The sequence below is a fragment of the Phoenix dactylifera genome, unplaced genomic scaffold (genome assembly GCF_009389715.1).
Source record: "Phoenix dactylifera cultivar Barhee BC4 unplaced genomic scaffold, palm_55x_up_171113_PBpolish2nd_filt_p 000450F, whole genome shotgun sequence".
Classification (NCBI taxonomy): domain Eukaryota; kingdom Viridiplantae; phylum Streptophyta; class Magnoliopsida; order Arecales; family Arecaceae; genus Phoenix; species Phoenix dactylifera.
The window spans coordinates 332,524-357,984 of record NW_024067881.1 but is presented as its reverse complement, the minus strand read 5'-3'; the positions used below and the strand labels follow the sequence as shown (position 1 = coordinate 357,984).

The window sequence follows — 25,461 nt, the reverse complement described above, 5'->3', positions numbered from 1 at the left end:
GGGCTACCTATTGTCAAAGGTCAGTGGGCTTGTATGAGGAATCCGAGCATAGGTCCGTAGGAGAGTCTTGATGCTCAACACCTTATGCCATCTGGCGTGGGAGTGCTGACTGAATGCTCGCTACATGGAGGAATCATTATAAGAGTAAAAGTGCATAATTTATTTATAAATACAAAATCAAAAAAAAAATCAAAAAAAAATGAAAGAAAAAGAAAATAATATTGATCTTGAAAAAGACGATAGTGTGAAAGCCGTCGTTGTAAAAATTCGAGTAAACTGGAATATTATAGATAAAGCCCATGAGGTATTAAAGTAAACATCCACAACTCTCGAAATCCTGCAAGATAGGATGATTTTGAATCAGTGATTAGGTCTTATATGATCAATTCTTGGAAACTACTAGTTTTAGCAGTATTTTGGGAAATCTAAAGCCTTAGCTTGTGTATGGTCCAGATATCACCGAGCACCCAAGTATAAATTAGCCTTACAACTCTCTAACGGAAACTTAATGACTTCAACTTAAGTTGCATCTTGACCTAGGATTTGGAATGACTTAGTAATAAAACTTTGTGTGCTTTTGAAATTCTTGGCACTTATGCATTTGAAATTAGATTTTATAAAACAATAAAATAAACTGGGTAGAGACCGCAGTTTGTGGGTATCTGAGCCGGAAACTCTCACGAGACAAAACTCGTCCACTAGGGCTACCTAGGGGTTTAAAGCCTTATTGCATACGGTAAATGCAATCGCGATTCCTGCGAAAGTGAGTTAGTTTTTATTTTGCTTGAGGACTAGCAAAATGTAGGTTGGGGGGTGTGATAAGAGCTAAATAATATATATATTTAACTATTTTATACCGCACTTATCATTATTTTCCTTCCACATATTTTAAATTTAACATAAGAAAATGTGTTCCCCTTCATCATTGCATTATTAAAAATAATTCGATTTCGCTTGATTTTATTGGTTAAGTCTAATGTGTGCAGGTCAAGTCGAATTAATTGGGATGATGTCTGAACTAATGTGTGCAAGTCGCGTTTACAGCTGAACCCGTATCTACGTCACCCTTTTTAGTGCTCAGAGATCAAGCTTCCATGTCTTCCCCTGCTCTGTGTCCTAGTCAGAACCAAGCCAACCGCAAATCAAAGCCTCTCTTATCCCTTCTTCGGAACAAATCCAGCATCCGAAACCTCATCATCTCCCAACCGACTTCAGTTCTTATCCACCGTTCACAGCCTCCTCTGCTTGCTTCCCATCCGCATACATTGCTCCACATCACAGCGACCACTTGTGATCTCCCGCACCTCACAAATCCAACCAAACTCCCAGCTCACGAATCATTTCTTCCCTTCATCCATATCAAAAAGAATCCCAAGAACTCAACTTCCCAGCCGTTCCGCTTCCCCTGTTTCTATTCCCATTCTTTCCCAAGTTTATCTTCTCGGATCACATTTCCCAGCTCTCATCTTGTTCCAAGTTTATCCTTTTCTCACGCCCATCTTCCAGATCTCCAGCCAACGGAAGCACAACCAACCTCCCAACTCCACACTCCGAATCCAAATCCTAGCATCCTCATCCTCTTCCCATCGGCATCTTCAACCGATTCATCATCCCCTATTCCCAGCCACATGAACTTCTTCCCAGCTGAATAAAATCTTCAAACTGAACAAACTAATCAACCCTTCATCCAACCTGGATCGATTCCAATCTTCCTTCCGAGTTTCCCGCGATCCATCCTTACCCCATGGCTATCCCGAATTCATGCATTTTCTCCTTGCTCCGTGTTGAATCCCACGTCAACGAACAAACTTCTCTGTTCACACTCCCAGCCTTCATTCAGACCCAAAATGGAACCAAGGAACAGAGCCACAAAACTTCTTCCCTTCCGTGTCTTCATTTCCTTTAGTCTCCACGGACCAAGTCTAAACAAAATCCCCTGTTTCAAAATCCCATCTTTCGGCTTAATCTCCCGACGTCCCAGCCATTGTTTCACGTCCATGTTGATCCGGTCTGCATCTCAGCCGTGAGCCATATCCTCCCGAAACATCCGCTCCAAAGCTTGATCCGAGTTCCTCCCAGATTTCCTATTCTCTCGTTCACACGTCTTCTCCGCGGAACAAATCTTATCCCGCGATGCAAATCAACCAATCTTCCCAACCGCTCCACTTTACGGAAACAAAACAGAGCACTTCCTTTCCTCCCGTATTGACAGATCACGTCTTCCACAGCACTGCGATCGAGTTCATCTTCCCAACGTCCGGGTCAGATCAACTTCCACAACCTTATCCTCCCATTTGGATCAACCACAGAGGAGAAGAGAGAGGGAAGTATGCAGCCTATATAAGATCCAAGCGTGAACAGAGAACGGCATTCTTCGGAGCCGACTAATCCCATTCATCCTTCGGAGGAATTCCCACAGGAGATAAAAGAGGAAGGAGGGAACCAGAGGCCGGAGGAAGACAAGAAGAAATGGAAGCTCTCGGTGCTGCCACTGTTCAACTTTTCATGGAGGGCTAAACTTTCCACTAGGGCCGGATGTTATATTTTATTCTATATTCTTGGGGTTGTATGAACTTATTGTTTTCAATAGATATCTTCTTTTGAATCATATTTAATTTCTGTGATTTTAAGTATGATGTTCGTACAACTGTTCTTCATGATCACTAAGTAAATATAAGATAGTCCATGCTTAGGGAAGATGCGATGCGCTGCCACCTTAGATTAGGGTAGACATTTCATGCCAACCAAAGATGGATTATGCCCAAATTACTTTTGTGAATTTTTATTTAAATGCTTATTAGGCTTGTAGCCAATTTGCATGTTAATCCAAGAACGAAATAAAATATAAATAACCCTTGTTCCGATGTTAGTGGTGAATTCCTTGCCCTAGGTTCTCCTAAATTGATATCCCTTTAATTGCATTTTCTTTTATTAAATTGCTTAGTTTAATAGTCTTTACAAATTCATCCTTTTAAATATTTGTATTTTTAAAAGAAAAATAACTATACCCCAATCCCTGTGGATCGATACCCGTAATCACTATCCTGCTAGATACGTGCTATTGCGTGGTCTTTAAAGTTGACTATCAGCCTTCGCATACTTCCGAGCTCGGGCCAATATCTCGGTAAAGTCAGTAGGGAAGTTTTTCTCAATAGAGAAGAGGAACCTATAGGATCAAGCCCTAGTCTTTAGTGCCGACATGGCTATCGACTGGTCGAGCTCGCGAACCTCCCAGATTGCAGCAGTGAAACGGTCGAGGTATTCTCTGAGGGATTCCCCCTCCTTTTGCTTGACGTCCAGGAGGAAATCCGATGTTCGCCGCTGGCGCCGGCTGGCAGCAAAGTTGGTGGCGAACTGCCTGCTGAGCTGCTCAAAAGAGGATACCGTGCTCGGCTTCAGTCCAGAGAACCAAAGCTGAGCTGTTCCCCGAAGAGTCGCTGGGAAAGCCTTGCAGAGCACAGCCTCCGAGGACCCTTGCAATGTCATGAGGGCTCGATAACTTTCCAAATGATTGAGGGAGTCGGTAGTTCCATTGTAGGGCTCCACTTGGGGCATTTTGAACCTCGGTGGGACCGGCTCATCCTCGATCTAGTGAAAAAAGGGAGACTTGGTGGTAAACTCAAAGTCACCCTCACGTCTTGCCTTCCTGCTGTGAAGCGCTTCAATCTGGCGCTCAAGCTTGTCGACCTTCTTGTCGAGCTCCCCAACCTGGGGGATTGCCATAGTAGTCTGCTCCGGCTCGTGTCGGTCCGAGGCTGGACTGACTCAGCTTCCGAGAGCTGCGGCCTTTTGTCTATGCTCCTCCCCGGCAGTTCTCTCCGGGGAGACGCTCGGGCTGAGCCTTGGCGACAGCATCGTTCTTCATTGTTGGCCCTCGAGGAGCCATGAAGATCTTGGCCCGGGGGCACCAGTCCGTTTGGAGGAAGCACTGGCTGGACCTGGGCTTGTGGAGGCGGTATAGGTGGGGCTTCCTCATGTTGCAGGCCTTGGACGACTGCGGCTAAGGCTTGAACCTGCTGCACTAGGATATTGAACTGTTCCGGCTGGACTTGGGGAACTGGGTCAGCCGAAGATGGCGAATTCTGGACAGAATGTCCAAAAGTTGGTGGGAGACGCAGGGAGGCATTAGAGGCTCCTTTGCTTCTTAACTTCATGGCTACAACTCGGGCCCTTCCTCTAGCGTCAACTGTTGCTGGAAATTGGACCCGGGGGCGGCCGTCGGCTGAGAAGGAGGAGCTCCGGCATGAGATGGCGGGTGGCGATCCGTCGGCGGGCGGTGTCCTCCGGAGGACCTGCAAAAAGCCGGTGGCCGGAATTTCCGGCGCCGGCCCTCCGATGCCTAAGTCAGAGGGGGCAAATATATGGAGGGAGAGAAAATATGTCTCAGGAGTTTCAGAGTCCAACTCTCTCTAAGATGGAGGGATTCCCCTTTTATAGAGGGGTACAGGATTACCTGTGATGTGACGGGGCGAACGAGTTACCGTCATGTTTGAGCATGTCGTATGAATTAATGCACGATCGTGTGAATTAATGCATCGCCGTAGGAGATTAGGCCGGAGCCAATGAGTCGTCGTGGCTGATCGGACATAGCCGAGCGAGTCAGCTGTTTGTCGTGAAGGGCTTGAGATCTGTAGATAGCATGCATGCACATTGATTGTTGAGTGAGCCGGAGATTAGTAGAGACCATGCGCATTAATTGTTGACAGTCGCTCCGGGCATGGTCTCTGATATGTCGTAGCATGGTCGGCGGGTGGAACGTGACATGGTGAGGTCGTCGCAGGGTGTGGCCTTAACGTGTAAACGACCAAATCGGCCCTTAAAGGTCGGCTCGGCGTTTTAAAGTCGGGGATACCGAGGTCGGGCACCTTCAGGTCGGGCGCTTCCAGGTCGGGCTTCTAGGTCGGGGGCTTCTAGGTCGGGCACCTTGGTCATATACCGGCGATGCGTTCATGTACTTCGGAGCAATCCGTTTTTCCCTCAACAATTTTATTCCCAAAAATATCCTTTTCAGACATAACGGCCGTCCTTCCCGTTAGAAATAACGGTTTCGTGGTCGATGCGCCGCGTTAGCAAAACCCAGAATCTCTTCCCGCTGCAAGATCCGAAATACACACTTTCCCGCCATCACAGCAATAATAAAACAAGCTCCACCCGCCGTTTCGTCGGCCGTCCCCATTTCCCTCTCTCTCTCTCTCTCTCTCTCGCCCCCCCCCCCGCCACATCCGTTGCGATCGACGATGCGGCGGTGGAGCCATCCCTCATCCTTCTTCGGCGATCTCAGAAGCAGAGAGCTCAATGGCTTCAAAGGTACCACCTTTCTCTCCTCTCCCCCCACCTCTCGCTGTCCCTATCCTCGGAGCCCCAAATTCGGGCCCGAGCTCCATCTGGTTCCTAATTGCGTTCTCGCCACTCCCTCTTGCCTCTCTAGTGCGGAAAAGACCTTATCTCGGCGACCTTTCATCGGAGCCCAGCGGTCTTGGCACCGGAGTGGTGGCGATCGAGCACGATGGTGTCTCCACACCTCCTCTCGCCATCTCATTCTGCAAGGTTTTGGGCTAATTTCTGTTTTAATTTCTGCATATTGGAAAATTTTCACCATTAAAAATGTGTTTTTTCCCTAAAAAAAATAATTTTTACACTTTATTTTGGGTATTTGGTGCAGACAAGCCGGAATTCTCATCTTCTTGCTGTTTCCGATGAGGATGGTTATCTGAGCTTCTATAATACTTGCCAGAGTCTCGGTTCTGTTGCTTCATGTTGGGAGAAGGCAGGTCGGTGGAATTAGGGTTAAAATTTTGCCTTTTAGACTCTTAAAATTTGGTCTTTAGGAGAAGCAAATCATTTTTTCTTGCTAGAAGGGGATATTAGTGGAAGCTTGGGCTAGAGTTGGATAATTTTGCATCTTTCTGATTCAGTTACTTCCTCTTCTCCCCAAGCAGTGGAAGCTAGGGTCTGTGATTGGATTGCTCATAACAATGCCATTTTTGATGTGTGCTGGATAAAGGTACTCCTCTCCTCCAATCAATTACATATAATCATACAAAAATCTAGATAAAGTGCAAGCGGAATTAGCAAAAAGATAATGCATTTTTCTGAAGGAAATTGATGCTGCTGGTTATTAATTAGATGGAACAGACTAAAATGTCTGAAAATATTCTATTAGGTTTGTTTAACAAAAATCTGCTGCTTATCCTTCATTTATCTTTTGCAGGATGACAACCATATTCTAACAGCTTCAGGTGATCAGACTGTAAGTGATTGAGAGCATGTTTTCAATATTGTTTGATTACAAAATTCAAGTATTTCTCCACATTTAGAATGACTTTATAACTACCTAGATTTCAAATTTCTTAAGATGATATTATTTATCTTTGTAATTATATATTCCTGCTTCCATGTATCCTGTTGAAATGACTGAAGAGCTGATTCTGCAATTGTTCTTTACCAGATCAAGATATGGAATGTAGAGAAGAGAAAGTGCACTGGAATCTTGGTTGGGCATACTGGCAGTGTAAAATCACTTTGTTCTCACTCATCAAATCCAGGTAGTCTTCTTTCCACTCGCTGTCTGCATTCTGCAGGCATTGGTTATCAAGCATTGATGCACAGATGTTCTATAATTGGAGATGTTTTTGGTATTGAGGCAGACCTTGTTGTGTCCGGCTCAAGAGATGGCTCATTTGCTCTCTGGGATCTGAGATGCGAATCAAGTTACAAAAATACCCATGGAGAAATATGCTTGGGGTATGGCCTTTTTTCCATCTAGTCAAAAGTTTGCTGTGCATACAAGCGAGGCCTTTATGCTAGTTTATAAATGTTTATCCCTGTGTTTGTTTTAGATATACTGCTGTTGTCAAAGAAGCCCATACTTCTATTCAAGGAAAGCGGGTTAGGCGAGGAAAGGTTTGCTCCTTCCCATTTCTTTTGCAAGTTAATACATTTTTCCTGCCTCATGCTGTTAATTGTTACTCTACATGCCTAGGCTGGTTCAATGAGTATTACTTCGGTTCTGTACCTCAAAGATAATGTCTCCCTTGCCAGTGCTGGAGCAGTGGACAGGTAAGTAAGATATACAATAAATAACCTTTTTACCTGTTAATTTTGTTGATGTGATGGATGCCCATACTTTTTTAAAACTTCTAAATCTTGTTACTTTGAGAAAATAAAATCATTAATTCACATGCTACGGTTTAGCCATCTAAACCTGAAATTGCATTTTTAATTTCATGCTCTGCAGTTTATGTTAATGCTTTAGTTTTTTCCACCCTGATTATTCTGTTTTATGTCAGTGTTGTGAAATTCTGGGACACTCGCAACTTGAAATCACCAGTCACACAAGCATGCCCTTATGTTGAACCATCACTGGAAAAGGTAATTTACAGTCTAATCACTATGTACAAATGAAAATTCAATATAAGATCGACTGACAATGGAAAGAAAGAGATATTGATCCATATATGGAGATCTACATTGATAGGATGCTTTGGGGCTAATGAATGGATTCATAAGGCTTCAACGGTTTAGCCAAAAGCTAAAGTTTGCTCTTTTGGCTTTTGTCAAACCAAAAAAATATTCATGCATCTTCAATTCATTGGTTGCTGTATTTCTTATCTCTGTAGGAAAGAGGGTTACATGGGATTTCTTGCCTGTCTCAAGATTCAAATGGTGTGTTTGTTGCAGCTTCTTGCATGGACAATAGGTATATTAAATTAATAGCTTTTTTGATAGCAGCAACACCTTTAAGCATCCAATGTACCATTAAACAGCTATTTTGTCTTGTTTCTACCTGTCAGGATTTACCTATATGATGTTTTACACCTCGACAAAGGTCCTATGAAGATTTTTTCTGGCAGCAAAATTGAGTCATTCTTTGTAAAGGTAATGCAATATATGTGTCTGTTTGCTGAGTTCTATGCAGAAGTGCAGAGGTTGGAAAAACTAACAAGAAGGATTTTAACTTCTGTCTGGTGACTCAATATTTATTTATATATTTATTTTATAAGATGTTAAATGTTTTCGACACTGCAGTCTGCAATTAGCCCTGATGGAGCTTACATTCTTGGTGGTTCTAGTGATGGCAATGCCTACATATGGCAGGTAAATGTTCATTTTATTTACTGCTAAAATGATCTTTCTCCTTCCGTCTCCATGTCATTTTGCATGTCAACATTTTTTCATTCTACCAGGTTAGGAAACCGGAAGGACTCCCAGTCATGTTGAAGGGTCATGAAGGAGAAGTTACTGCAGTAGATTGGTATGCACTTGACAAAAGAAAGATGAAGCTGCTTGACACTTTCTTCTTCCTTAAACTACCATCCATCGACTATAAACTTTCATTTCTTTCAGGTGCTCATCAGAGATCGGGAAGATTGCAACTACTTCAGATGATTTTATGGTTAGTTTGCCTAGCTAAGGATTTTTTTTAAACATATTTTTATATTTTTAAGAGTTTTTCCTCCAGTACTTGATTAAGCTGCGTAAGTGAATGCCTGATGCCTGAACTCCATTACTTCCAACCACCCTTTGGAGTCATAGGATATCACATTTCAATTCTAACTTTTCTGACTATATAATTTACAAAATGTATTACTGGATTAATCACCAACAAACAATAGAAATGCTGTTATATTTGCCATAATTAATACTCTTCCAAATTCAGCTACTAACTACAGCTTACATGCTAGGTTCGTGTTTGGAATTTTAAGAAAGGGGGTTGCATAAGTTCAGGATCTCCAAAAGCTGTTAGAAAGAGAGTAATTGCTCCAAACACTGAGGGCAGAAAGCTGGCCATGGATGAACATCTGTATTCCACAGAGATGGCTGACAGCCTCTGTGCTTCAAGGGAAGTAGCAACGAACCCACACTCACCTGTTCAGACTAAAAGTCTCGAGTTTAGTACACCTGAATCTGGAAAGAAAACGCATTTTAGATCATTACTAGGAGAAGAAGAAGAGATGCAGAAGAGCCCAGATGCTGAATTAAGCAGCCCATCTTCTGTTCTCAATCCCCCTCCCTCTTTGAAAAGGAGAACCATTCGTGATTACTTTATTGTTGCCCCATGAGATCTGCAAGCATTTTTTCTCATCTCATATTCTTTGATGCATCAACAACAACATTTTTCTTCGAGTGAAAAAAGGAACAGTGGTATTGCACTCATTATCACATCAAGTTGCCATGCACCACCTGAAGGTAAGGATATACTTGTTTTTAATTGTTTGCATCTTAACCATCATTGTCCGACGATCTAAGTTTTGTTCCTGTTTTTGTGATTCACTCAGGTCTATGACTGGAAACATATGCATAGATTTTTCTCTTTTCGGTCTTGAACTCTGGAGTGTGGAGCTTGAATTTTGTGGGAGGATATACTCAAACTTAGACCCTTTCCTCACTCCAACAGCTTCTTTCATATACTGTCCTGTAGTCTGGTTTCTTCATATCAGATGTATCTAAACCAATCTTTGAAATATTAAAGTAACATCTAAATTTTTTACCTTTGATTCTTGAATAAGTTCTGATGACCAGAGAGCATGAACACCTAAACATTGATCTGTGAATTATCACCCTACAGCAGGGCAGGCTAGCAGGTGTGACAGGGTAAAAGGCTCAAGACAAACACATCTGTTTCAGCCTGCCAGAATGATATAGCTGATGCTATTCAAGAAGCCTGTTTTCAGAAGCTAGTGTTGGGTTTCTCAGTGCCCTAGGGCGCAGCGGAAGATATGGGATTATAAATTTTTTTTATAAAACTTATTATATGAAACCCTAATAAGCCAAGATCATCTTAATAGTATAACCAAATAATGTAGAAAATATAATCTTGGTATAGAAGAATACCTATCACGCTATATCCAATATGTTTGAAGATGTCCTAAGGTGCCCAAATGTTCACCCTCCAATGTTGATCCACACAAGAATGGGTTCAAGACTCTAGCTCCACCAAAACTTGATTCTAATTGTTCAATTCTTCCAAAGGATTTAATTGGCTGATTTTCCTTCACTTCCTTCTTCCTTTCTACCTCTAAAACATTTACTAGTCCTTTTGTCCTAAAGAAGACCCTCTTGTCTTGGGTTAGGACAAAAGAGAGAGGCTTGTAAGAAACAAGGGATAAGGGAGAGAGAAGAAGAGGCTTTTTCTTGGATGATCTTTAGAACTCCAAGGCACCTCCTTATTTATAAGAGATGGAGGGATGCATCATAAAGGGATGCATCCCATCCATACACCTCATTATGATGAGGCATGTGCCAAGAGAAGCATCCCATCATGATGGGGTGTAAGGAGAAGGGTGTATCAACTTCTTTCTCATGTCTTCCTCTTAAATTCTGATGATCCAAGGGCCCAAATGCAGTGAACCAAAGCCAATGGTCCAGATCTAGGTGCCATCTAATGGTCCAGATCAAGGCATCATCATCCAGGGTGCCATCCAATGGTCCAGAAGCAAGATGCCATCACCGATGGTCCAGATTCAGGCGCTGAGCAACGGTCCAGATCTTTCATCCAGAGAGCCATCCAGTGGTCCAGATTCAGGTGCTGAGCAACGGTCCAGATCTTTCATCCAGAGAGCCATCTAGTGGTCCAGAATAAAGCGCCAACCAGTGGACCAGATCCTTCATCCAGGAAGCCATCCAATGGTCCATATGAAGGCGCCAACCAGTGGACCAGATCCTTCATCCATGGAGCGATCCAATGGTCCAGAAGTGAAGGCCCTATCAAACCCAATCCAATTGGGTTTAACCAACTTAAAGAAAACATTAAACCTAATCAAATCAGGTCTAATTAAAGCCAAATGGGTTTCAACTTTTGGCTAACCCATATTAGGTCATGATTTAATCATATTAGATCAACCTAATCTAAGAATCAGATTCGAATTTAATTTGAATCAGGAGCTAGGGTTTGCAACACGTGCTAGCATGTTCATCTTGCAAACATGATCTAATCCAATTAGACCCTTGATCAATTCCCTTGTGTGTGACCCATTGGGTTTCTTATCTTAGCCAGCAGTAGGTACAGGTGCAAGTTGACCTAACCTGATTAGAATACCTCTAATCCAATTTAGGTTCAATTTAGTGCTAAACCTAACTTAGCAATCAGAACCTTTCTGATGCTTTGATCTAATCAAACTCTTTGATCTGATCAACCCATAAGACAAGATTGACGTCTAGCAACGTAACATGTCTACCCGGAAGATGAGGAATGTATTGGACAAATCCAAACATACCCTTCAGTGGCAAGTTACCGTGCAATTCAATCCCTCAGTCATACTACATCTTGAATAAGTGCATGAGTATGGATCAATATCAAACTCAATCACTTATTCATGTCTCTCTCAATCTTTTATATGATAATTCAAATAATGAAACATTAGAAACTCTTTCTAATATTCATTTTGCTTTGATCAAAGGCTTCTTGAATCATCATAAGATTAGAGTAAATAGGATGTTACCTTCTCTTACTAGAAGTGACTGATTCTTTGTTGACCTACTCACAACCTTCGTACAAAATCCACCATATCCAGAATACCCCGTACACAACGCAATGTCGTGAATGAGGGTAAACCAAAATATAGGTTCAAGTGCACAAAATACCATGGTGATCTCAGGTCTAAGGATCACTTGCACAACTCCCACTATGAGAACTATCTTTTGACAATTAAGTAAGAATCCATAAGATGTTCTCATGGCTGGTCATTTCAGTGAACTCATTCCTCTAATGAGCACCCACATCTTTGTATTAGTGTCTCACACAAGTGATTGTGAGATCAATCACCCTCTACATTGAGCATACATAAGATGTGCCAGTCTTTCCAGTAATATTGATCCCCGACTCAATATACCAATTTGACTGGAAATATTCTAAATTAGGATTTTAGAATTTTAGGTCTCACTGGTATGATGTCGTCATAACCCTAAAACCAATGTCCTAATTTATGGGGTTCATCATCCAATAATAAAACAGATAAGCAGCAAATGATGAAACACAATGTCTTTATTGATATATATCGAGTGTCAAAGTACATAATTTGGAGGATTACAAAGAGAAACCCATCAAATGATTGGCTTATAGGGCATCTACTCTTTCAGCTAGCATACCTGTAGATTGCGTGTTTATTCAGAGCAGAGTGCAGCAAGATCCTTGATCCTTTGCATCTGAAGGAAACTTCCTTCAGGCCATATTGCTATAACTAAAGAATCTGCCATGTTCCTCTCAATGGTAGAAATGGATATAGCAGGCCATTTTGGCTGAAAAATGATAGATTTGATCGGGAAAATCGACTACCAACGATTACCATTGGTTTCCAGGATTTTGTATCAAATAAAGTTTATATGGGCAATATGTCATAATCTGCCACTATAAACTTGTCTTTTTGTAAATTTATATTGCATCTATTGGTATTCTGAGGATTATTGACTGAAATCTTACAGATCTATCAACTGCTGCTTGAGTTCTAGAAGTAGGCCTTTGATCTATCTCAACATGATTCCATTCAGACCCTTGCCTTGTAACATTATATTCCCAGTATCATACAGGTTTGCTTGATGGCACTAGGGGTGCAACTTGTGTTGGGCTTAATAAGAACTTACCCTCGCATTGGGTTTGTTTGGCATCTTGTTAAACTTATAAAATTGTATATAGTACCATCAAAATTGATGGATGGTTGAGACTTCAGGCCAATGTGTATCAATCCAATACATATCTAAGCATTTTCCCTATCTTAAAATTCTTATTCAACTTGATCTAACATTGTTATTGCCCCAACCAAATCCAGCATATTGATCAAACCAAATATGAGATTAACTTAAGATAGGGTCATATTGAGTCAGAATGAGCAAATATAGAGATTAAGTTGGGTAACGATTAGTCAATCTAACCCAACGAGTTGTAGCTGTAGATGGCACCACCTCCACCAGTTGTCCAAAAGAGGGTAATCTTCACTAGTAGATAAAGTAAATTAGTTTGGATACTTATTATTGATGTAGGAGCATGAGCCCAAGCTTGGGCCGTGCATGGAGATTGAGTCCTCTCTTTAGGTGAGCACCAAAGCATATTGAGTTCCAAGAGTTCCAGCAACCATAATGCAGCGTGTGTATGGGTCAAGTTACAACGAGTCCATGAGTCGTGTAAAAGGGTTCTAGCTAATTTAGACGCTTAGTCATGTATCAATTAAAGAGTCTAAGTTGATTAGGAGTCTTGAATTAAGGAGTTTGAGTCCAACATTGGATATGTTCAATGTTAGATGGAGTCCATGTGACGATTGCGTCCTTTTGTTTGGATGTGTTGAGTTATGGAAGATTGAGTCTATTTATTGGGACATGTCAAGTCCCCTTTGAGTCCTTTTGGTTTGGGCATGTGGCCCAATTGGAGTTGTGCTCCAATGCCATGAAACCACATTGAGTCCATGGCATTGAGAAGTCCTTGATTGATTAGGAGTTTGTTGATTCGTTCCATATGGTGTTTAGGGAAGAGTCCTAGTTGATTTGGACTCTCTTCTATGCACCATAAGGAGTCCTAATCTTATTAGGAGTCTAGTTTAAATTTGGTTGAACATGTCAATTATTTGAATTAAATTTAAAAGAGTTTTTGTTGAAGTAGGAGTCCTAATTAAAAAAGGAGTCCTTTAAATTTCAAATTGTAAGCGTCCAAGTTCATCCAACCTCTTATTCTATAAATAGAGGAGGTTGAAGAATAAATTTCAGATTAGATGTTTTTGAGAAATTTTGAATTCTTCATGTGAGAGAAGTGTTTTCTCTTTTTCTTAGCGCAACGCCAAGAGGGACTGAAGGATTTTGGTGAGACTCCATCTTCCTTTCACGCCCACCTTAGGATTGGTTGAGAGTGGGACTCTCTCATCCTAATCCTTAGTTATCTCGTCTTATCCAAATCCCACGCCACCAATCTCCTTCCTTTGCACAAGCCAAAGCCATCCAGAGCCCTTCCAATAGGACTTCTCATCCCTTCATGTTTCAAGCTTTCCACATGTTAGATATATGCCCTAGAAGTCAATCTGGCTGACACATTATTAATTCTGGGACATTGTTTTGTACTTGACTTTATTATTATTGAATAATAAATAAGCATCTTTTTCATTCATATTGTTTATGTGTCTATGAATCGTCCAAGAAATTAATAAGATGATATTACATATTCTCAAGAGTTGAGAATTTGAGCCATGTATCATTGGTGATTAATTTCTAAATGCTCCTAATCAATGAATCATCACGAGGACGGTGATCGATCCGATAAGATCAGTGCACAGATCGCTTTCCTTAAGGATGGACGAGACTTGAGTTCACAGTGTAGAGACACTGAAGTGATAGTGCAGGTGCTTGTTAGAGAACAAGGGTACTAAGCGTGACCAAGACAAGAAGTCACTTGGATGTCTATCCACTCGTCAGTGACTTGCTTGATGTTGCAGTAGTGTGACTGGTCCTTTGACCTATGGTGATTCGGCTACTCAAAGTGAGGTTATTGTAGTTTGACTACACATATACATGGTCTCTAGTCATATGGGTTCTTGTAGTGTAGATTGGCTGCAGTAGGTTCACTGTAGGAGTAGGGTATGCACTTACATGGAATCTATCAATCTTGATAGATGAGGAGTGATCCTATGTGATTTATAAGACTGAGTTCTAAGACCTTGGCCAGGGCAGTATATATAGTGGAGAAAGAGTTTTCCACTCTCGAACTCAAGTCGAATAAATCTAGACATATGCCAGACGATGAGGTTTGACGAGTTATCCATGACCTTCGTTCTGTAGGGATCTACGATAAAAGAACTGTATCATACGATAACTATACCTAGAGGTTCATCATTATATTCTACTGGGTTGCCACTACATGCTGCTAGGTGTCACTAGTGGATGGTGAGACTCATAGGGACCATCTTGATGGTCGATGAGTCTCTAATCAGGGATAGAGAAGATAAGTCATTTCGGGACCCACGAACACTCACTGCCAACGCGAGGTCGGGAATCAGCCGCCTTTTTAAGATAGATAGCCGCCACGGGAAAGAGCTCGTCTGTCATTGAGACAAAAACTTGTTAAGCATATAAGCACTTTCGACTTTACTTGCAGTGGTCAGTCACGCAAGACGGGAAGATAGTTTCGTTCTTCAGAGTCGTTCGACCGGAATCAATCACCGCTGCTGCACCAATACGGTCTCTTTCTCCATTTTGGTGAATAGGAGAGCTGCTGGAACTTATGAAAAATCCGAGAGGAATGTTCGCGACAAAGAATGATTTGATCTCTGGTGAGTTGAGTTGGAATTGTTTCAACCCATTGAAAGAATTTTTCAATGATATTGTGATAGAGATCGCAATATATCTCACTACCAGTTAGAATAGTGTTAGATGTATGCCCTAGAAGCCAATCTGGCTGACACATTGTTAATTTTAGGACATAATTTTGCACTTGACTATTTATTATTGAATAAATAAAAGACATCTTTTTCATTCATATTGTTTATGTGTCTATGAATCATCCAAGGAATTAATAAGATGATGATGCATATTCTCAAGAGTTGAGAATTTGAATCATGTATCATTGGTGATTAATTTCTAAATACTCCTGATCGATGGATCATCATGAGGACGGTGATCGATCCAATGAGATCAGTGCACACCCTCCTTTTCTTGAGGATGGATGAGACTCGAGTCTACAGTGTGGGGACACTGAAGTATTAGTGCAGGTGCTTGTTAAAAATAAGGGTACTGAGCGTGACCAAGACAAAAAGTTACTTGGATGTCTATCCACTCGTTAGTGACTTGCTTGATGTTGCAGTAGTGTGACTGGTCCTTTGACCTGCGGTGCTTCAGCTACTCATAGTGAGGTTATTGTAGTTTGACTGCACGTATACATGGTCTCTAGATATACGGGTCCATGCAGTGTAGATTGGCTGCAATAGGTTCACTGTAGGAGTAGGGTATGCACCTATATGGAATCTATCGACCTTGGTAGATAAGGAGAGATCCTATGTGATTTATAAGACTTAGTTCGTAAGACCTCGGCCGGGTGATAAGTGCTAAATGATGCATAAATTAATATCTTATTCATAGCACTTATCATTATTTTAATTCACATATTTTGTAAATTCAACTAAAAAAATGTATTACCTTCACCAGTGCATTTTAATGAATTATCAAAGGTAATTCAAGTTTGATTTGATTATTTATTGATTAAGTTTAATGCATGCAGGTCAAGTCAAGCTCAATTAGGTAAAGCCTAAATGGACACTTGATGACCCAAAAATTGATTTAAAGATTAATTTTGATGATCACAAAACCTTGAAGTATAATTACTAATGTTTGTGTTGCAAGAAGAAAGATAATTTATTTTGCAAGGAACATAGCAAGTTGGAAAAATACAAGAAGGCCTCAAAAGCTCTCAAGAAAAGTTAGAAGAAAGCTACAATTTATTGGCCCAAGTTTCAAGTTCAAATGATTTAAGTTGGAGGAGCAAATTCAAAGAAAGATTCAAAAGAATAGTCCTCGAGTCGACTCCGGGAAGTTTAGAGTCGACTCTGGCACTCTAGAGTTTCAAGAAACAGTGCTCGAGTCGACTCCGGGACTCTACGAGTCGACTCCGACTGAGAACAAACAAAAAACAGAAAGTTGATTTTCAGCGCTACAGTGATCTCGAGTCGACTCCAACTTCAGTGCTACAGTGCGGAGTCGACTCCCAGCTACAGTGCCGACAGACTACTATTCACAAGTGACTTCTGTTTCAGCCGAGTCGACTCCTACTTCAGCCGAGTCGACTCCAGCACGCTGGGAGGCATAACGGCTAGTTTTTTGTTGATTCCAACGGCTCTATTTTTGTCTCTAACGGCTAGATTTTTGTTTCCACTCCCTCTAAAGCTATAAAATCAAGAGGAGAGCTAGGAAAGAGGGTATGGAAGTGGGAGAAAACATTTAGGGAAGAGATTTGAAAGAGATTACAAGGAAAATCTCCCATAAGCACAAAAGGGCCATTCAAAGTAAAATAGAGAGAAGAAGAGCATCCAAGTGAATCCCAAAGCTTCCTCTCCATCCGTGTGCTGCCTCGGAGATCCTCTACTTCGTGCAAAATCAGAAGAGGGTCAAGTGAAGAAGAAGCCGAGTTCCTCCATCTACAAATTAGTTTGAGGGCTTCTTCTCTTTTCTTTACTTATTTATATTTGCTATATTTGCTTATGTGAGAAGCTTGTATTTGATTTAAACTCTTGTTTTAATATCTTGTAACTTGATTCAATCAAGGGATTGAATCAAGGGGTTAAGGTTTGTTGGTGAGCCAAAGGAAAAACCAACGTTGTAAGGTTGTGGTTGGTGAGCCTTTGGGAAAACCAACTGGGTTGATTGTGAACCCGGAAAACAATCGTTGTAAGGTTGTGGTTGGTGAGCCTTTGGGAAAACCAACTGGGTTGGATTGTGAGCCCGTGAAAACAATCGGTTGGTTCTAGTCGGTGAGCCTGTGAAAACCGACCGAGTTCGTTGTGATCTCGTAAAACAACAAGTTGGGTTGTGAGCTTGTAAAACAACCGGCTGTAATCTGAGGGATTATAGTGAAATTCCCAAGAGGTCTTGGGGAGTGGATGTAGGTGCTGGGATGCACCGAACCACTATACTTTTGTTGTGTTTGTGATGCTCTTTGTTATCTAACTTTCTCACTCACTTACTTACTTAGATACATTGCTTGCTTAACTCTTCTCCGTGCATCCTTTAGTTGCAAGCATATTCAATTTACTTAATCAAGTCTCATTCAATATAACAACATTAAGACTCATTGTATTGAATTGCATACTTGGGCAAACTTAGACTAATCTTTTATTGAGTCCGCTGCTTAATAGTTGATTAGATTAGAATCATACTCTTGCTAAGTTTAAATTCCACTATGCGTCCATACAACTTAGCTTAATTAACTCTAAAAGATTAGAAGTAGTTGAAAAGTTTTTAAAAGACCCAATTCACCCCCCCCTCTTGGGTTGTCACCTTGGGCAACAAGTGGTATCAGAGCAGGTGCTCAAGATTAATTATTGATCTCACGATCAAGAGCCAAAGATCATGACAACTCAAATAGATAGTTTTCTAGGAGAGGGACAGTTAATTGATAGGCCTCCACTGTTTAATGGCATAAACTACACATATTGGAAAGCACGCATGCGCATTTTTATTCAATCACAAAACTATTATTTATGGAAAATCATAATAAATGACCTTCACACACTCTCTCAAACTATTAATGAAAAGGACTTAGCACAATTGAATGCTAATGCTATGAACATATTATATTGTGCTATTCATGAAACGAACTTTAATGAAATTTCTGCATGCTTATCTGCTAAGGAGATCTGGGATACTTTAGAAAATATTTATGATAAATCTCAGATTAGCTCACATGTGCTTCAATTGCGTACGAACAATGAGATTGCAGAATCCTCCACAGTAGCCGAGTCGACTCCCAGTTTGTCCGAGTCGACTCCTAGAGAAGAACAGTCTGAAAGGCAGAGACACAGTCTTGAAGACCCTGTGAACGAGTCGACTCCAAGTAGTTCTGAGTCGACTCCCAAGTTAGTCGAGTCGACTCCGACAAGGCCCGAGTCGACTCCGAGGCAGAACAGTTCAAAAGACAGAGAATCATCTTTTAGGCCTCTGAGAACGAGACGTCTCCCGAAGATCTCGAGTCGACTCTCAAGTCAGTCGAGTCGACTCCAAGTAAACCCGAGTCGACTCGAGGAAGAAAGAACAACAAAAAAATTCAAAAGCTTCCTAAAGACAAAGAAGAAGAGGAAGCAAGAAGAAAGAAAGAAAGAGATAAAAAGGAAGAAAGTTTTGACCAAGGAAGAGTCAAGCAAGAAATTAAAAGCTAGAAGCAACAATGAACTACAAAAGGTAACTAACTTATGTTTTATGGCACTAGAAGATAAAGTAGAATCTGAATCTAATGAATTTCATGAAGAATATTCTTATGATGAACTATTAAATGCTTTTCATGATTTGTATAGTGAATGTAGAAGATTAGCTCTCAAAAATAAAAATCTTAAAAAGCTAAATCTCAAAATCTCAAAAGAAAAAAATTCTATTGCTGAAATATATGACAAACTAAATTCTGAAAATGAAAGCTTAAGGTTAAATTCAGAACAATTGATTCAGAAAAATCAGAATTTAATTAAAGAAAATCAAAACTTAAATGAAGAAATTAACCAATTAAAATCTTTTATTAACAAATTCACTGTAAGTTCAGAAAGATTAAAAATAATGTTTGAAAGTCAATATGTTGCTTATGATAAATCAAAATTTAGCTTGACTCCTTTACTTAATAATAAATCTCTAGAGAAAAAGGTTATCAATTCACCAAGCAAACCATTAAATAAGATAACTTATTTCAAACATAAAAAGAATGGGCATAACAACTTTACCTATCGTTCTAACATAATTAAATCAAGTGGTAAAGTTATTACAATTAAACAAATCTGGATTCCAAAAGGAACCATATGTCCTAACTCTCAAGGATCCAAGCAAGCTTGGGTACCCAAAATGAAAATATGAGGATGTAGACATAGATGTGCCAAGATACCCATGGAACAAATAGATTCATACAAATGGGTGTTCTAGACACACGTCAAAAAAAATGAAACTTAAAACATACTTATGAAAAGTAATTTTAAATAATAATAATAATAATAATAATGAATTCAGTAATCCTTGCATCTCATCATTATTTTTGCTTTAGTATTTGATTAAAATATGAATTGCATGTATTGATCAATTTTGTGATATAGAAAATACTTTTGGAAATATAATCAAATCACTTCATTTTATAGTATACTTTACTCACTATTGGATAAGTTGCTAAATGATTAATCAATTTATTAAGAATAACTCTATGAATTCTCTATATGCTTGATTGAGAGTTTTTATCCATGGCATTATTGTTTATTGATCATAGATATGATAATGTGTACTTGGTGTGCTTTTGAATATATGCACTATGAATACCAAGATTAAAGAAACCATCTTTGGCATATAAAATCAACTCATGCTAGTATGTACTTAATCTCAAAAGACCTTGCCATTGGCTTACTTAGATTATCTTCTGAAAGGTCAAAGTTTGCTATGCATGCTAACTAAGAAAACAAACAAAAATCAATTTCTAAATCTAAAGATGTTGTTTCCATCACTAAGTTTTCAAAAGCTTACATTGGATTTGTTCTTGGCAAATAAAATTGAAATATTTTCTGTATTTGCTAAATCTTGTAAAAGTGTTTCAAATGATAAAGGTTTCCAAACTGTGAAGATAAAGAGTATAATGGCACAGTGTTGAAAACCAAAATCCTGATAAAGTTTATACAGAAATTAATTATTTCAGCACCAAGGACACCTTAAGTAAAATAGGGTTAATAGAATTCTTGAAGAAATGAAAAAGACAATTGTGTATGATAGTCATCTACTCAAATGATTTTTAAAAGCTATCATCACTGCTTGTCATACATATGATTTCTATTAGTTCTATTTTTGATGAAAACTCCTTTTGATCTTCTGAAAAATGGAAAATGAACCATTGCATATCTTTCATATTTTTCAGTCGTACATGTTATTATGAAAATAATGCCAAATCTGATAGAGATATGTCTATCCTTGGATATCATTCATCAAGCAATGCATATAGAATATTCAATGAAAAGATTTTAGTTGCAGAAATATCAAGTCATTTATTCTTTATGAGACTAATGATTTATTATCAAGATACTAAGATCAAATTATATATGTATATGGTTAATCTTTTACATATAACAATCTAAAAATATGTTAATAATTAGAACCAAATTGAGTTTTTCAGAAATGCACTTAATGAAGAAAAATTGATGACTACTAAAAGACTAAATCAAGAAAAGATGAAATAGATCTTGATGAAATTTTTGCATGATTAGAAGTAAAGATCACCATCATCATTTGCTTGCTTTATGAGCTTTATAGTCCATCAAATGAGTGTGTAGAATGGACTCCTATGTGCTTACTTTATTAAAGAAGATATATGTTAAATAACCACCATATTTGAAAACACTCATTACAAATATGATAAAGCAATATATGATTTGAAACAAGCATCAAAAGCATGATATATAAAAGCTTAAGTAACCTTTTTGATAGAAAGTAATAGTGATAAATCTATGCATCAAAAAAAAGAATTTGTGATATCTTATTTGCTCAAGGCATGCATTGATGACTTCATTTTTTTGATTCTACTAATGAAGAGTTATATGAAGATTTTACTAAGCTCATGTAAGGTGAGTTTGAAATATGTATGATGAATGAATTAACATCTTCTCTCAAACTCCAAATTAAGACAAACAAGAAAGGGGATCTTCATTGACCAAAGTTAGTCCACAAGAAAACTCTTATAGAAGATTGGCATGAAGAAGGTATGTCTATGACCCCATCTTGTAGAATTTGAAAAGGATGAGCAAAGTAGATCTATTGTTTTAAAGCTGTACTGAAGCATGATAGAATAATTATTTTATCATACAGCTAGTAGACCAGATTGTATTCTCATTATGTGACCTTGTGCAAGACTTCAATCTAACTTTAATGAATCATATTTTATTGATAACAAATAAATCATAATCTGAATTTTGATAGAAACAACTGTTTAAGATAAGTTGATTAAAACTTAGCTAGCGTGTCTTATTGATAATTATCTTAAGTAAATAAAATCTAAACTAAATCGATTTTGAAAATAAGAAATTGATTTGACCTTGATAAATCTTCCTATTGCCTCACATGCTTGTCCTTGAACTATCTTGGTTAATGAAACTATCTCTTTAGTTCAAGTGATATGTGCTTGCTTATATTTAGGCAATCTCTTGAGTAAAGTGACTCAATATTCAACTATTGTCATATCTTATATTGAGTCATCTAGTTAGAAATATGTTGGATGAATGGTTTGTATCTTAAAGAAACTAAAGACTTTCTTTCAAAAAAGAAAAGGAGTTTGTTAATAATGCAGGATCCTTGAGCAAGAAAATGAGAGATCTCAACTTGAAGGATATCTCCATGTAAGATACAATAAACATTCACATGCAAACAAGAGAGAGGACCTTCTTCAGCCAAAAGTTCATACATAAGAAATCTAGTAGGTATTTGACTTGAAGAATGCAGAATGAATCGGTAATTTTAGATACCTCTTTCATAAATTAGCTAAGCAAAGTCAATAACTTAAATCTTATTGTGGCATGATTAAAATCTTTAAATATTAATTTCTAGATATCATGTCTATATATGCATTAATTGACTTATGTTTTTAGAAATTGTTTCATGGTTTGCTCAAACTAAAATAATTCTTTGCCTATATTATAACCATGAAATATACAAGTAAATGCTTAAAATTTTGATTTAAAATAACTTGTGAGAAGTTATGAATCCTTGAGCACAATGAATATGTTGTTTGCATGATATACATTTATATGATACATAAGATTATTTCTTTATTCTGCTCTTTCATGTAAATTACTTGAGAATAACAAAAAGAGAGAGAGATAAAGAAAAGAAAATGGATATTATTCAAGAGAAGTAAAATCTAAGTAAAGGCAAATACTCCAATCTTAAGAAAAAGCAAAACAAGCATAATATATTCGGCACATTTGTGAGACTTGTGTGAGCATTCTTTTGGAAGGGATAAAATCTGTAATTAATTACACTTAAACAGGGAGAGTTTGAAGTAAACATTTTAACATTTCTATATTGCTCATCATAGGGATGGTGCCAATGGGGAGGCTAGTGGTAGTACCCGGCACTATTTGACCCAACTATTCGGTGTAGGGCATATTAGGGACGGCACAAGAGGGAGGCTAGTGGTAGTACCTCGTGCCCCTTCCCAACTCCACCGGATAGGGAGCAAATAGAGTATAGAGCAAAAAAAGTAAACATGAAAGACAAAGTTAATGAAAGTATATAAGAAGAATCAAGTCAAATTTTTTTTTTAATCACTTGAAAACACAATTTAGGGATGAAATCAATGCAAGAGTATATTTAAATAGGGGGAGTTTTATTTGAAAAGAATTGATTTTGATCATTGACATGCTTGTTATTTTAATACATGACTTAACACATAATATATTTTGCATGTGGCATGATGTCTTGAATTATGGGCTCTCAATATTTTGTAATGCTCCATGCTTGGACAATTTGATTAAATGTTTAAAATACTACATAAATTTTTGTTTGGTATTATTGAAAAGAAATACTTCACAATCATTGTTAAAATCTGAAAGGTGAATAAATTTGTAAAAAGGAGAAGAGAAGGATATCTCTATTTAGGCAAAATGAATTGAGTTTGTTTTATCCTTCAACTTGCTTAACTTTGGTATATGATGTTCTAATTCATACCAAAACTCAACTTAAATGCAAATATTCTGAATATGCTCTTATATGTTTGAAATATGTGTTTTTCAATCGTAATGATTTAAGATGAGCTACAATGTGGAAGATACATATCTCAAATTATGACTTTGAAAGCCTTTATTGAAAATCTTTATGAAATTCAGAATCTGATTTTATATAAAAGCTTAAACTTAACTTAACAATGCTTATATCGTTACATCATTATAACCTTAGTTATATGCTTCAATGATCGTGTCATTTTGAAGAATAACTCAATATGATTTCTAAATGAAAACTTTAACACAAGAAAAACAGAATTAATTTTAACGCCTTGGTTGATTGTCTCGATACGCATCCGAAACATATCTTTTCTTATCGTTAAAATGTACTAATATTGGTCTAAATGATGTGTCTTTCAATGATCTTGATTGCAAACAAATATTTTTTAACTATATGATTTCATTTTGATATTAAAAATTTATTGGGCTTCATGTATACATTGCTGAAAAACTATGATTAAGAAATTGAGATCTATAACTGTATATATATATGTATATTCTTAAAAGAGTGAATGATCTTAAGTCTAGAAATATTTCAGCTCACTCAAATGACTCTTAAAAGAAAGAAAATGTAAGTGCTTTTGAAAGAATTTGAGCTTCAAATGAATCATTTTCTGATTAATATTTCAGTACATTTTCTCAATGATTAAAAAGGAATGCATCTTTTGAGGGGGAGCTTTAGATATTCAGTATCTTATCCTAAAGTTACTTTAATTTGATGCATACCTTAATTTTTATGGATTGATTTTGATGAACCTCCTTATATTGCAAAACTTGCTTTAATTATATAATAAGTTTATACCTTGAGATGAGTTCTATAAAGGTTGTCTTATCTCAAACCTTGAGTCTTATGAAAATAAGCTGAAACTTATAGAAAATATTTTTTTGAGATTGACAATTTTATTGAATATTATTTTCAAATTCTAAACTCTTAAATGGAACTTAATCGCATAAATCTATAACTAAAGGAGAGAGAAAGAATACTAAATGAGATGTGATCCTAATACTCTCCAATATGTATCATTTGAAATTTAAATTTGAAAATCTTTATGATACACCTTGAGGCTTGTTATTTGGTTAGTATATCTTATGCATCAATCATGAACCAAATTACAATTCAAACAGTTGATCTTAAGAGCCTCTAGTTTAATGAAATAGAGGAAGAATAATGTGTTGAATTTTCTTGAGTATCTCTTAGAAAACCTATTTTTTGGAATTCACTAATGAGTTCTTATTGGCTTATTCTTTAGAACTTCAATTTAGTGCCAATTCATTATTATATGTACCAAAATGTGCTTCTTTTTAAAGGAATAAAGTCTTTAAAAGAGCTTTAAAAGAACCTTCAAAGCTTTCATTTTTATGTATACTCTAAGATATATCATAAATTGCATGAATTCATGTTTTAATATTTATTCCACAATATTTTTACACCATTAAAAAAAAAACCTTTACAATCATACTTAATATATTGCTCTTATACTCTGAAAATTAGTTAAATTGCTCTCATGTTGCTAAAATACTTAATATATTGGGCAAAAGATCTTAAATGAACAAGCTTTCATATTTATTATTAAAGAATGGTGAGATTTTCATTCGTGCTTTCTTTGAATATCATTCTTGGTACTTCTTGAATTAACTTGAGAAAGATTCCACCTACACTTGATTTGAAAACTATCTTTGGAACCACATTCGATGTGTTCTCACTATGATTCATATTCTTGCAATAATTTGACATGCAAATCAGAGTACAAAAAGAAAAAGAAATATTTGAGTATTCTTATCTTTGTGCTTAATGTTTCATTATCTTGCAACCTTTTTGATGTTGTCAAAAAGGGGGAGAAATATCTAAGTATATGCTCATAATGCTTTATGTTGTGAATTGAATACAAATCAGCTTAAATTGAAATATGTTGATTGTGTTAAGCTGAATAAATCTAAAGCATTATCATGAAGTATGTTTTTAAATATATATGTTTTCTACTTCATGCAACTTAGCTATGCATTACTTCTAGAACACATTATATTTTATATTGCATATACTTCAAGTTTTGTC

The 25,461-nt window shown here is 37.7% G+C and overlaps 1 protein-coding gene across 4 annotated transcripts; it reads left to right on the top strand.

The window, feature by feature from the left end:
- Nucleotides 1-4,287: 4,287 nt before the first annotated feature.
- LOC103706899 (denticleless protein homolog) lies at nucleotides 4,288-9,490 on the top strand. 4 transcript variants are annotated; one of them, XM_008791166.4, is made up of 17 exons: nucleotides 4,288-5,307; nucleotides 5,429-5,547; nucleotides 5,663-5,771; nucleotides 5,940-6,004; nucleotides 6,212-6,250; nucleotides 6,449-6,545; nucleotides 6,648-6,744; nucleotides 6,840-6,903; nucleotides 6,983-7,059; nucleotides 7,290-7,371; nucleotides 7,620-7,699; nucleotides 7,794-7,878; nucleotides 8,029-8,097; nucleotides 8,187-8,254; nucleotides 8,347-8,395; nucleotides 8,685-9,189; nucleotides 9,279-9,490. In XM_008791166.4, exons 1-16 carry the CDS (start codon nucleotides 5,238-5,240, stop codon nucleotides 9,060-9,062), a joined length of 1,548 nt encoding a protein of 515 aa, XP_008789388.1. In that variant the 5' UTR covers nucleotides 4,288-5,237; the 3' UTR covers nucleotides 9,063-9,189; nucleotides 9,279-9,490. The 4 variants fall into 4 exon arrangements, with proteins under 4 accessions (XP_008789388.1, XP_026660351.1, XP_026660350.1 ...); XM_026804550.2 differs by having other exon boundaries at nucleotides 5,916-6,004; XM_026804549.2 differs by having other exon boundaries at nucleotides 4,288-5,547.
- Nucleotides 9,491-25,461: the final 15,971 nt, after the last annotated feature.